Source organism: Diabrotica virgifera, chromosome 7 (genome assembly GCF_917563875.1).
Source record: "Diabrotica virgifera virgifera chromosome 7, PGI_DIABVI_V3a".
Classification (NCBI taxonomy): Eukaryota; Metazoa; Arthropoda; class Insecta; order Coleoptera; family Chrysomelidae; genus Diabrotica; species Diabrotica virgifera.
In genome coordinates this window covers 57,978,430-57,993,387 of record NC_065449.1, presented here as the reverse complement: position 1 = coordinate 57,993,387, position 14,958 = coordinate 57,978,430, and the positions used below count along the sequence as shown (strand labels likewise).

General features: G+C 33.2%; 1 protein-coding gene across 1 annotated transcript in view; it reads right to left on the bottom strand.

Moving 5' to 3' along the window:
• Positions 1 to 14,121, bottom strand: part of LOC114335352 (116 kDa U5 small nuclear ribonucleoprotein component) — a 73,025-nt gene extending 58,904 nt beyond the window's left edge. The window contains exons 1-3 of the mRNA XM_050655612.1: positions 14,004 to 14,121; positions 11,201 to 11,330; positions 9,450 to 9,667 (exon numbers count right to left, since the gene is read on the bottom strand). Of these exons, the coding sequence (XP_050511569.1) occupies positions 9,450 to 9,667; positions 11,201 to 11,317 (335 nt within the window). The 5' untranslated portion in view covers positions 11,318 to 11,330; positions 14,004 to 14,121. The remainder of the gene's footprint in view (positions 1 to 9,449; positions 9,668 to 11,200; positions 11,331 to 14,003) is intronic.
• Positions 14,122 to 14,958: the final 837 nt, after the last annotated feature.

Below are 14,958 nucleotides of genomic sequence, written 5' to 3'. Positions count from 1 at the left end.
ATTAAGTTATTATAGGACGCAATGATACAATTTTATATGATTTTTACATATTTATCAACGTATACCTTATCATTGCTGACTTTTATTCATTTATTATTTGACTACTGATTTTTAGTACATTTTTGCAATTTTTTATGATCTTAATATTTGCTATCGTAAATATACCTATCAAAATAAATATACGATATAACAAATATACGCTATATGCATAATACATTTAAATTATTATTCTAACTACTTATTTACAAGGGTTAATATAACGTTATTTATTTTTGAATTTTTATTACTACTGCAATTTTTACATATTTTCACCATATATTGACGTATTATTTTATCTCTATATTTTTTACTATATATCTATATACTACATATCTATATACACCGTAAGACTATCGAATTTATATTTTCGCTAAGAAGTGCAGAAGCTGAAAAAAAAGAAAGAAAAAAATTATGTATAAATGAGTAGCAACAAAGTTACTTGGGAAGATTTTGTCAAAATAGTTGAGGAAATTGCACAAGAAATAGACAGGCAAAGCAGAAGAGTCTTAAAGAAAAAAGTTCCGAAATCTAAGGACATAAAGGAAGAAGTAACGACACAGCTAATTAAAGCTTATAACAAGTTCACACAATTGACTAGGAAAAACTGGGAAGCACTTTCGGACAAACAAAGGAAATCGTGCAACAAATATTTTGGAAAAATCAGAGACAAAGTTATACGATCATTTCAAGCTGTAAATGTGAGAACAGTGGTTCCAAGTTCAATACATCAACCAATCGACAAGGAAGTTGAAGAGGAACAAAGCGATGAGGAAATAGAAGAAGGAAAAAGCGACGAGGAAGGAGAAGAAGAAATAATTAACGACGGAATAAAAGAGAAAAAAGGTGACATAAAACAAGATATAACAATATTAAACATGGCTTTGACAATCAATAAATTTTTGAATATAGCAAGCAAGATATTGCCCAACGAGTTCGATGGAAGCGCAGGGAAATTACAACCATTTTTAGACGCATTAGAACTACTTGGAAAATTGGCAGAAGGTCATGAAGACACAGCTGTAACGCTAATAAAAACGCGACTCACCAATAAGGCTAGGAACCTAATAACCACAGAAGATACAATTCCACGGATAGCTGAAGCACTAAAGAAAGAATTAAAAGGTGATAATCCGAAGAATTTAATAGCCAAATTAGCAAAAAAAAGGCAAGGGCATAGAGATGCAGCAGTGTACGCATCTGAAGTGGAAGAGTTAGCAGAACAATTAAAAGTAGCATACATAGCGGAAGGAATGCCACTTGACTTAGCAAAGAAATATACGACGGAAGCCGTAGTAACAACAATGAAACGAAACGCTAATGCAGAGAAAGCTAAGCTAATACTCGAAGCAGGTAACTTTACATCACCGCAGGAAGTATTATCTAAATTTTTGTCGATCGATACGACTGAAGAAAATGCACAAGGAAGAGTCTTAAATTATAGGACAAACTACGAGAATAGGAGAGGACAGCAGCAATACAGAAGAGGATATCATAACAAATATGACAGAGGAAGAAGAAATAACTTCGGACAACGGAACGAAGGAGAAGCAACGGACAATCAACGAAATTATTCGAACAGAGGATACAGACAATTTAACAAGCAAACATACAGAGGAAACCAGAGAGGCGGACGTAACAGGAACGTAAGGTTACTAGAAATAGAGGACAGTCAAGAAGAGCAAGAAAACCAGCAGTTGGGGTTTTGAATGAACAACAAGTTGGAAGCACACAGGCAGAAATAAAATATAACATTTACAACTTCGACCTAAACCTAACGAACTTTGTACGAATGAAAACAGGAATTCTTGAAAACACAAGCACTTTTATCATAGACACAGGAGCTGACATTTCAATACTAAAATGTTCACAAGATTTTATGAAGGAACAGGTGAAACCAAACACAAAGGCGAAAATAAAAGGAGTCACTAAAGGAGAGTTGCAAACAATGGGAGAAGTTGAGACAACACTCGAAGTAAAAGGAACTCGATTCGAACACATCTTTCAATTGGTAGAACCTAACTTTCCAATTCCAACAGACGGAATCATTGGGAGAGACTTTATTTCTAACTTTCAATGTATACTAGATTACGCAAACCTTAAAATGCACATTAAAGAGGACAACGATTGTTACATTAGTACGAAAATTCTGGATAATATAGACAATGACACCATAATAATACCGCCTAGATGTGAAATTTACAGAATCGTAAAAATTTTTCAAACGTTAAAGAAAGACAGGATAGTGGAACAGCAAGAAATACAACCAGGAATATTCATAGCAAGAGCAATTATTTCAAGTAATAATCCATACATCAAAATTTTGAACACAACGTACGAAACAGTAAATGTAGACGCAAGCACAATCAGGACGTTGGATATTAAACTATTCAATATATATAGGCTAGTCAACGACAGCAAAGACAGAAAAAAAGAATTACGAGAATCACTGAAATTAGACATACCAGAATACATACGAGACAACTTAGTATCGTTATGCGAGGAATATTCGGACATATTCGCCCTAAGGCATGATATGTTAACCTGTAACAATTTCTACGAACAAAAACTAAGAGTTAAAGACCAAACTCCGGTATATATCAAGAATTATAGGACACCTCATGCGCAAACAGAGGAATTAAATCGACAAGTACAAAACCTAAGAGACCAAGGAATCATAGAACCATCTACATCCGAGTACAACAGCCCAGTAGTACTGGTACCGAAAAAAGCTATAGATGGAGGAAAAGCATGGAGATTATGCATAGATTTTAGACAACTGAACAAGAAGATAGTTACAGACAAATTTCCATTACCAAGAATAGATTCGATATTAGATCAACTAGGAAGAGCAAAATGGTTTTCAGTTATAGACTTAATGTCAGGCTTTCACCAGATACCATTAGAAAAATCATCGAGAAAATACACATCGTTCAGCACAGAAAATGGAGCATTTCAATTTACCAGATTACCTTTTGGATTAAATGTAAGCCCAAATAGCTTTTCAAGAATGATGTCAATAGCATTTTCAGGATTAACACCAGACAAAGCATTTCTTTACATGGACGATATCGTAGTAATTGGAATATCCGAAAAACATCACTTAGACAACCTGAAAAAGACATTTGAGACATGTCGAAAATTCAATTTGAAACTTAACCCAGGAAAATGTCAATTCTTTAGAAGGGAAGTAACATATTTAGGACATGATCTTTCTCAAGAGGGAGTATCACCAGACAAAGCGAAGTATGCAGTAATTGAACAATATCCGACACCTCAGACAGCGGAAGAAACAAAGAGATTTGTAGCATTTTGCAACTATTACAGACGTTTTATTAAAAATTTTGCGGAAATATGCATACCACTCAACAAATTATCGAGGAAAGGAGTAGAATTTTCGTGGACCGAGGAGTGTGAAAAAGCATTCAAAAAGCTTAAAGCATCTCTGACGAAACCACCAATTTTAAAATATCCTGATTTCAACAAACAGTTTATCTTAACAACAGACGCATCCAATGAGAGTTGTTCAGCAATCCTAAGTCAAGATTACAACGGAATTGACCTACCTATAGCATATGCATCAAGAAGTTTTAGTAAAGGAGAATGTAATAAACCTATAATCGTTAAGGAATTACTAGCGATTCATTGGGGAATTAATTATTTTAAATGTTATCTATATGGAGCACCACCATTCAAAGTAAAAACAGACCATAAACCTTTGACACACCTATTTGCAATGAAAGAACCAACCTCAAAACTCACGAGGATCAGATTAGACCTAGAAGAATATGACTTCGAAATAGAGTATATAACAGGGAAAAGTAACTACGCAGATAGTCTTTCAAGAATAACATTGCATCAACTAAAAAACCTATACATAGACAACGCCCATATACTAGCTATAACAAGAGCTCAAGCAAAAGAAAAGGAGAAAGAAGCAAGACAAACAAAGGCTGAAAGTGAACTCGCACTACAGCCAGAAGCCACCAAACAGACAGTAAGGAAGGTACTAAATAATTTAGAGGCGCATAGACTACCAATTTTGTCCTTTGGAGCAGAACTAATCTCACCAAGACTGAGCATTAGGGCCAAAAACAAAATAAAATGCAGCAAAAGCATAGCCACAGGATTGAATCATTTCGATTTAAACCAAGCGTTGGTACAGCTTGATAAGCTGGCGGTAGAGAATGCAGTACGTAAAGTAAAAATATACGTAAATGATATTATTTTTAAAATGTGCACAATTGATGAATTTATTAAAGAAGGAAATAAAAAATTGAAGAATATAGAAATATACATATGTGAAGTACCAGAAACAATAAAAGATGACAAAGAAAAACACAGATTAATAGAAGAATACCATAATCACCCGATGTTCGGAGGACACGTAGGGAATAACAGACTAATTAAGAAGCTAAAGGCAAGATTCCGATGGAAAAATTTGGAAAAAGACGTAAGAAAATACGTAAAACAATGCCACAAATGTCAAATTAACAAACCGAAAAGAACACATGTCGAAGAGTTCGTGATATCGGACACATCTTCCAAACCATGGGACATAGTATACATAGATACAATAGGTCCATTCACGAGAAGTAATGAAGGTAATAAATACTGTATCACAATGTTGTGCGAACTGACAAAATACGCGGTCAGCATACCAGTGTGCAATAAAGAAGCAGAGACAATAGCAAGAGGAATCTTTGATCATTTCATACCAACATACGGACTCATGAAGCAAATAAGAACAGACCAAGGCACAGAGTATAAGAACGAAGTAATGCAGGAATTAACAAAGCTATTAAAAATAGAACACAACTTTTCAACGGCATACCACCCACAGTCCATTGGAAGTTGCGAAAAACTACACAGAACGTTGAACGAGTACGTAAGAGCATTCATAGACGAAGACAGAGAAAATTGGGATGTGTGTTGCAGAATGTTCACATACTGCTACAATACAACCCCTAACGCGTATCATGGATACACACCGTTCGAACTGTTATATGGCAGGAAGGTTAACCTACCGGAAGACCTTACACATGAGATTCAACCATGTTGCAATATAGATGCCTACTACAATGAGTTACGATACAAACTACAAAGCGCACACGAGAGAGCCAGAACCTTCTTATTAAAACACAAAAAAGAGCGGCAAGAAAAGAATAGGCTCAAAGCGACACCACAACACTTTAAAATAGGAGACCTAGTCCTTGTAAAAAGGGAAGAGAATGGTAAGTTTGATAGTCTTTATGTAGGTCCTTTCACAATAACAGAAGTAAATAACGTTAATTGTAAAATCAGAATAGAAAACAATAAAATCAAGGAAATACATAAGAATAGATTATATGCTTACAATCCGAAAACACAGTGAGTGACAAGTGTTACGAAACAATGTTGTTAAACGAACATTTTATATTATTTATGTATTTGCGTAGGCTTAGGAAGTTTGTATATAAAATAAATTTTTTGTATTGATTACAACACAGTATGGGTTGGTAGTACGACTTGCAAATTTCCCTCCCCGTAGTCGGAAAATTCCTAAAAAGGGAAGGTGTACAAGAATTCATCTGTACTCAGTAGATATATCTTAAAAACACCCTGTAATTATCTACGATAATTACTTTCAGTTATTTATGTCATCAAAACAACATTACAACCTTCATTCGATTATATAAATATTGTTAGCCAAGATCACGATTCACTAATAATTGCAGAGTCAATTATAAACACTTTTCATGGTCGATGCTGAATAGGCATTTCTAAATATATAAACAGTTAAACTATAACAAGGGAATTCTTTATTATTATATTAGACATTCGTCATTCTGTTTTGGTGATCAGACGTAATATTTCCACATTAAAGATAGTGTCTTTTTTCTACACGAGATGTTCTTTGGGTGCGGTGCTACCAGCTTATGCTAATGCGAGTGTAAATAAAACAACTCAACAAGTAAAAGCATATCAATTATTCCACCCCTCGGATAAGGGATAACCACCCTCACCGGGAGAAGATAGCCTTAGTGCCCAGGGCTGTCATAGGAAGGTTTCGATCATTAGCCTATGCTAAATAAGACTCATTTGAAAGAGAGAATAGGTCATTAAAATTTGTAAATAGTTAGAAAGTATTTTAGAATGGGAATTAAATATTTTCTTTTGAAATCCATTAAGCATATTTAGAAAGATTAAAAATTGGTTTTGAGGAATATTACGAATGAGAGTTGGTGGTGGAAGATTGATTTGTGAATCTGGAAGGGATATTTAGAAAGTAGGGGAATGGATGAGAAAGTGAGATCAGAATGTTTTGAGCTGTCGAGAAGTGAAGTCGAGTAGTAGACGGTAGTGTACGGAGAGTGAGAAAGCCGATGTAGTTCCGTGAGTGTGGAGTATCTATCGTGGAACGAGAAGTAGGCCAGGTCGAGAGTAAAAGAACCTCCTTGAGCCAAGAGTGTCCCGGTAGCTGATAGCAGTTTCGAGAAAGGTAGAACACAGCATCACGACAGACGCAGGAACGAGAGCTATACGAGCTAGTTTTTCAAAGGAGAACATTACTGGAAGCCAGGACGAGGTTTGATCGCAGCCAAGGATAGCAGGAAACGGGTCTTGTGTGAGGACATTTTCAGTTCACCAGGAAAAGGTCAGTCTCATTTGTTTGGACATGAATGTATGGGTTTTTCGTATTAAATTCCACATAAAAAATTGAATAACATAATCAATAATACCAGAAAAGCTTCATCAAACTTAAATAGAGTTGTTCCTAATAACTCCTAATAGTTAAATGTTAATAAAAACTTTCAATTGAAAACCAAAAGGAAATAAGATTCCCATTTGTAAATGTTATGTTTAAGAATAATAAGAAATAGCAAATATTAAGCATTGATTGCCTTTTAAATAAAATAAAAAATATTTTGATTATAATTGTAACCCATATGTGTATTTTTTTTACTCTTTTCTTTTCTATCCCGATTAGGAACCATTAAGAAATATTTAGAAGCCACGAAAGTAAGTAATTAATTTATAATTCGCCCTGAGATTGAAAACATATTGATATGTGATCTGGTTAATTAATTAGATTAGTATTAATACATTGATTAAATTAAGTGACATATAAGAATATTATCTCATATCAATAATCAAGATCACATCAATACATTCTTCTTTTTATGTCAATATATTTAATAAAAATTTTTTTTTGGACTATTATGGTCCTGGACTACGTGGACTACGATGGTATTAAGGCCATCGGTACATAATTCGCAAATATTTTACGGGTATCCCTACTTTTATATTCAACACTCTGTATCTCGGTTAATTTTACTCCGATCAATCTGAAATTTTCAGAGTATTCTTGAAAGTATGCATTTTTATTTGAAATAATAAAAAAAATTAAATATTTCAAACCATACCCCCTCCCCCTTAATGTTTATTGGGTTGAATTTGTCTTTCCGTGGTTTCGGTTTCATGTCAGCTAATATATTTTTATGTGTGAACAATTTTTTTCTTTAGTTTTGGACCTTGATAGGAGGGAAATTTCCTCATGTTCCCTCCCCGTAGATCCTCCACAGGCCACTAAAATTAAAGATTTTTTCGTGCCAGATGCAGTGACGGATCTACAAATTTGCCTTGGGAGGGGAAATATGCCTTAGGGGGAACTTCCAATGAAAAGAAAACCAAAATACATAAAAAATAAACTCAGATTACATAAATAATAACTTATAGGCATTAAGTTCCCTTAATTATTTTCCTTTAATGTTTATTGGGTTGAATTTGTCTTTCCTTGGTGGTTTCGGTTTCATATCAGCTAATATATTTTTATGTTTGAACAATTTTTTTCTTTAATTTTGGACCTTGTTAGGGGGTAAATTTCCTTATTTTCCCTCCCCGTAGATCCGCCACTTGCAGAGGGCATCTTTAACATCTGTTTTATCGGGAATGTGCGTCGTCGTGAATAATGTTTGCAAGGTTATATGATATAGCCTATATCATATATACTAGATATATAAATAATCATAAACATTTCAATATTCATTTCAGTACTGTTTATTTTGCCGCATACGGTATTTTAAATTTTCTAATATATCCATACTGAAATATCCTAATATTTGAGCAAATGCGTCTCTTGATGGAGTTAATGATCGTATGTATCCTGTGATCGTTAATACAGGATCATCTATCGTAGCAGAGCAGTTCTTTTAACTGATACCTTGTAGTTTTGTTTCTCGAAGACTTTGTACTGGGGCTTGACGATATCAACCTTTTTTCACAACCAATAGTGAAAAATATCAGTAAAAGAATGGTAACACATCTATTGGTAAGTGTGATATAGATAAATATCGTTGAAATCATTGTAAAGAAAATAGTAACACAAAAATTGATAAAACAAGCGAATTTAATCAGTAAATCAGAAAAGAAAAGAAAAAAGAACCAGTTACCAACTCAAATATGTCTAAATCTGTATTAAAAATTCTATTAATGATCTATTAGTGATCAATAATGTAGACATATTGACGATACCCAAAATAAAATTATTTTATGGGAAAACTAAGATGAGAAAATGAAAGATATATTGTCGATTAGGATATGCTGTTGAGAGAGAAAGTATAATTAAAAATGAAAATGAAAATACATATATCCAGAGATATATGTTTATGACTGATTGGGTAGATATAACATCAAACACATACAATAATATAACAATAAAATATAATCAAGACTATTCATATTAGCACTATCCAAGCATAACCAAGACCTGAGCCATACATTGTCTCTTTTTGAAGATATGTCCAGTGGCGACCATAGCTCAGTGGTGAGGTACTGGCTTACCAAGCGGGATGGCCTGGATTTGATCCCCGCACAGACACCAGAATTTTTCAATTTAACTTTAGGTGCCAAGCATCCAATTGTATATTGAAGATACTGTAATTGAGATTGTGGATACCTACAAATACTTAAACACATCAAATGTAGACCAAACCAAAGAAATTAAGACATGTATTGAAATAGCATGTGCATCATTCATTAAACTTAAAAGGTTTCTTTGTTATCAGGCTATAAGGAATTACACCTAAGGATGCTTTGGTGTTATGTATTATCTACTCCTCTTTATGGCTTGGAGGTGTAGTCACTGAAACAAATGCATCTGAATAAGTTGGCTGCCTTTGAATTTTGGTGTTACAGAAGAATCCTACGAATATCAAGGATTCAAAGAATATCAAACGTGAAAGTAACTAGAAGGATAGGAAATAAAGCGTTAATAATATCAACTATTAAAAGACGAAAACCTGAGTACGTAGGACATGTGATGAGAGCGCAAAAATCCTCATTATTACAACTTATTATACAAGACAAAGTTTGAGATAATTACAAACTATTTTCAGTTTTTTACATCATATACATTTTAAAATGTTACATACTCCATACTGTAAACTGTGTCAGGCAAATCTTGTTCTTTCAATTGAAACTTTTTCTTTTTCACAGGTTCTATTAAAGGAACATCCAGAGGTTGTGCATCTTCTTCTTGAACGATCGTTTCTACATCAGGTCCATAAACTTGAAGCGCTGAGGGATAATACTGTTTATCTTCATGTAAAACAATAGCCATCGGCTGCGGTTCATCTTCCATTTGCTCATCCTAAAATTACCATAAATATATTTATAATAAACAAAAATACTAAAGGAAAGAAGTACTACAGATTGCTTCAGGTCGGACAGCAAATTTTTGGTAACAACCTTTAATCTGAGCCTTCTACAATTTGCAAGGCATACAGATCGATAAATAGTAGACCTGGGAGAATCTACAATAAGCATTCTACACCTGTCTACTTATCTAGGTAAAAATTCAACAATATTTTGCTTCCTAGTACTCAAAATGTGAGTAAAACTAAAGTAACGAGAGACATCTTAAGATTTAATTTGTTTCAGGGGCTACGACCATCAGCTGACATATACTTCGTTCTTTTGGAGTCCTCAGAACTGTCTGTGGGTCTGTCTCAGATCTGAGGACTCCAAAAGGAAGAAACATATGTCAACTGATGGTGGTAGCCCCTGAAACAAATTAAATATTAACCCATTTGTTCCCAGTGTACTCATTTGGGTACACTCCATAAAAACATAATTTTTTTGTCTGTCTGTTGGATAAAATATTTTTTTTAATGACATTTGGTAGAATGAACAACAGAGAGTATCCATGTCAATGTCCGGGATAATAACTGTTTTTGTTTGTGTGAAACCTAATTAACAATTTAAGTTATAATTACACCCGTGTTAGTGCATTACATTTTGATTACTTCTTGTGTGAAATTTATGCATTGATTTGGTAAATCTGTTGAATTTATTTTATAAAGTAAACACATTTTACAAGTATTATTGGAAATTGTCTGACAAATATCAAAAAGCTGTGTTTTTTGGAATGTAATTGTTGATGTACTTAAAAGGGTACACTGGGAATAAGGCGACGTTAAAGTATTATTATTGTTTAGATAGGTGTAATATGGACTGGCCAAGTATTTTTTGTGCGGGAACATTTTATGGAAAATCTACAAGGTGTTACAAAAATATACAACAGACATGGATGACATTCATGATGACAACAAAGATATGAAACCCTAAACAAAAACGAAAAAATGTATAAATGATAAGCTTTTAAATTAGTGAGAATGTTTTCACATTACAAGTGTATAGGACATGAATTACCTATTATCCTCATAATAATAGAAGGAATCATTTGATTTGTACAACTTCTTTGGTAACTTCAAATATTCAAATAACCATTTTTTCTCTAAGATCTTTTGAATGTTATTGATGAGGCGCACCATGATCAACTCAAAAAAATTCAAAAAATCTTGACCAGTGGGATATAAGGTTAATTTCAACTTTGTCTTATAACCAGCAGATTCCAATAAAAATCGTAATAGAAACATCCCATGAAATAAACTTTAAAAAATGGGAGTGAGACAAGGATGTATATTGTATCCTCTAATTTTTAATGTATATTCGGAAGAAATTATGAAAAAAGCTTTACAAATGAAACTGCAAGCATTGAAGTCAACAGTAAAATGTCATTTTTAGTACAATCGATTGGAGTTTAATCCCATATAAATACAATATGTAACTTGGAATTGTGGAGTTAAAGGCAAATAATTTAAAAAAGAAAATATACTCTTACATCATATTCTTGTTGATCATCTTCATCCAGTTGTTCTTGCTCTTCCTCTTCGTCATCATCACTATCTAGTTCTGGACCAATATAATTACCAAATTCATCATACAAGTCAGCATCCATGTTTTATTATAATCTGAAATAGACAAAATATGAGTGTATTCTATAATAAGGAACCTTTGAAATGAAATCCTTTTAACTCATTGCACAGATTTCAATTTCAGGGATTTCCCAATTTCTTTATGCCATTTTAATAGCATGATTCTAGAAGCTCTGAAAAATACAGGTTTGTTCCATTAATTATCTCTTGATTCGAGCTGAATTTTTTATTTGCGAACCATCTCTTTAGATTTAGAACACATAATAATCTGAGGGGGCCATCTCAGGAGAATAAGCCCCATAAAAAAGTAATTCAAGGGGTTTCCTGCTTCAGTTTGTCCAATAATACACAATAATATTGGCTATTGATAGTTTTACCTATTTTAAGATAGACAAAGTATGCCTTTGCAATCTCAAAATACAGTGGCCATGACCTTTCTAACCCATTGATCTACTTTTGGCCGCAGCCTTGGAGAGTAAAGTGAATGTGAGTCGACTGTTTGGACCACCTATCTACTCGTGTCTTACCGACTTTTAGAAATACTATTTTTGCATTGTGATTTTTTTACCTTATTAGTAATCTTAATTGGCACGAGTTGAAGTGGGTGAAAGTACCAAGAGACTGAAATAGAACAATATGAGCTGTACAAGAGAAAAACTTATGAAAATCCTGAACTAGAACAACAGTCAGAACCCTGACTTATTGGCCAATATTTTTACTTCTTCTACTGGTGCCGTACACTATGTAGTGTGTTGGATTATGTCTAAAAATCCTTCTTCATATTTTTACATATATGTACACAAATTAATTTAAATCGATTTTACTATGTGAGCCTTTATATTTTTTAGTGACAATTCATCTTTTATTATTTAATAACCTGAATGATGAATCTACTTACGATTACAAATGAATTGTAAAGATTAATTAATTGTAAAGATTATTATTATCCTATAGAAAAACATATTAATATAAAATAACTATAAAATGCTTCATATTTCAGGTATACTTGCCATCAAGTTATTTTAGAAAATCTAAATCTTAATCCTATTACAAAGTCATTTGTATTTGAATTTCGTCCTTAAGTTTTGAGAGGTAAATATACTGAATAGCAGAGGTATACTGAATTTGCTCTACCGAGATTCACTTTGACACATTCGGAATAGGAAACATACAACACAAAAATTCCCACCTCACACTATTAACTGCTAAAATCAACTTAATCTTTCATTAAAAAAAGAAGAATTATTAGAAATAGTGGGAGTGTCTACTAATCTCATAAAATATTGTGGAGTTTATTTCTACAAAATATTTTTATTTTGTACAATAAATAATTTTCTCATTTGTTATCAATACATTATACGCTGTGAGCTCGTACGTAGAGGGGATATTTATAAATTCGCGAGCGCCAGTAGTGGCAAATCTGTAAACGTTTACTGGAAATTTGACATAAATGTCAAAGTGATTAATTTAAAATTAAAATTAAAAACATTAATTATAAAAAATATTAGTTGGTCAAAGCTGTGGTATATATTTTTACCTTAAATATACTTACGTTTTAAATACTGAATTTACGTTTTTTTAATGTACTGTAATATGTAATTATAAATTAATCTAGCGCCATCTACACGATAATTGTGAAAGTATTCAAAGTAAGAAATTAATATTTCATCAATAGAACGTCAAAATGATTAGCAAAATCTTAAAAAAATCTGTTATAATTTAATTACTTTCTAGCGTTGTAAATATTAAGTGATAACAATTAAATAATAAATTTAAAAATTACTGGTGAAAGTTGAATTAGTAATCCGCCAGGAGTGACACCAGCGAAGCTCAGAGCGTATAGTGGTGTAAATAAATAATTATTATTGATTGGCGTAAGGTTTATGTTATTTTTATGTCTGTTTACTATTAATAATATTGGCTATGAGCAGGTGCGTTGGTTGTGTAGTAATTTCCAATCACTTCTGACAACTGAACTTCCCAAAAAAGAAATTACTAACGTCAGTGTCAAAGTGAATCTCGATAGAGCCAATTTAGTATATAATAAATTGACAGGATAATAGATTAAAATTTATTAATTTCTACCTGTGTCGGAAACTTAATCACACCATTCAAATACACATGACTCTGTAATAAAGTTAGGATAAGGTTTCTGAAATAACAATGGCAAGTAGAGTGGAACCTCGATAAGTCGGATTAATAGGGACCTCAGCCGATCTGGGTTATCGAAAATCCAGGTTAGCCAGAGAATATGGTAAAAATTAATACAACAAATATAAATAATAAACAAATACACATTATAATTGCAAAAACATGAAATACATATACACAATACATCTAAATTACATACAGTGGTATAAAGATACGGTATTGTTTATTTCTTGGTAAAAAACTCAGTCAAAGAGAAGAAATGTTTGTTTTGTCTAATGAAAATCGGTCCGGGTTAGCCGGACTTCCGGGTTATCGGAGGCCGACTTATCGGGGTTCCACTATATACATAAATGTTGAGTTAACTTCTATCTATTAAACTGCAAGGGAATCACTGCAGGCGAGCGCCCCTGTTTTGGGGGAGCCAAAATGAGGTTTTTTCTACTGATGCTATACAAAACACTAATTTAAAAAAACCGAAGGGCGCCTTTGCTAGTTTATACCTTGCCGTCAGGACTGCCGGACTGCCTATGAATTATAAAGTAAAAATGATCGTCTTACCTTTTTTCTTAATCCTTAAAGGTAAATACTTAATGTGTTATGTGTTTAATGTTTTGTTAATTTAATTAAATAACCTCAAAACAGTCAAAAACAACGTTTAGTTATCGTTTACAAACTGTGTGAAGTTTGCAACGATGGTGAAGGTGAAGAACAAATTCCATAGACGGAGAAAAATAAATTTATGTCATGTTAGAAGCGGGATGGTCGAATATTTCGTGACTTTTCGGAATTTATAAAATAAAGTGTAGAGAGTGCAGGAAAGGCCCCGAAAAAATAGACTAGGACAAACAAGAGACTGAATATAAAAATCTGTACCCCGCCAGATAGCTGACAACGTGATCCACCAAGCATTGGCGAAATATCCCTAAAACAATGAGAGGAAGTGGAGCGTTCTTATCCTAGTAGAAATATTTTAAAATCAGGAAATCTACGGTTTCGTTTTGATTCAAATCTGTCTCTCTCCATCCTCCGATACTATTTCTAGGTCTACCTGTTGTCAAGGATGCTCTGAGGTCTGCTCTGCTTGTCTTCCTCAGAGCCTCCTGATAACAGGTAGACCTAGAAGTAGTACTATCGGAGGATGGAGGGAGACAGATCTGAATCAAAACGAAACCGTATATTTTCTTATTTTACTAATGATACACTCTGTATTAGAGTACACAGACTCGATTCATACCGGTTCTCTGAACCGTAAATTGGAATATTTTTCTAACGGTGCCTTTTGGTATTGTCATACCTGGGTTAAACAAAGAACTTGAACCGAGTCGAAATTTATTTCAGAAATATTTTAGTTTTGGGTAAGGTGGTATAAGTTGTGCGATTTTTAGATTTTTTCTCGTTCTAGTTCTTGTTCTTTTTCTTTTTGTGTGGATATGACTCTGTTTTTTTCAATGTGGCTTCAGTAAGTTCCACTGTTTTCGTGGTCTTCCCATCGATCGTCCTCCTATTGGAAAAC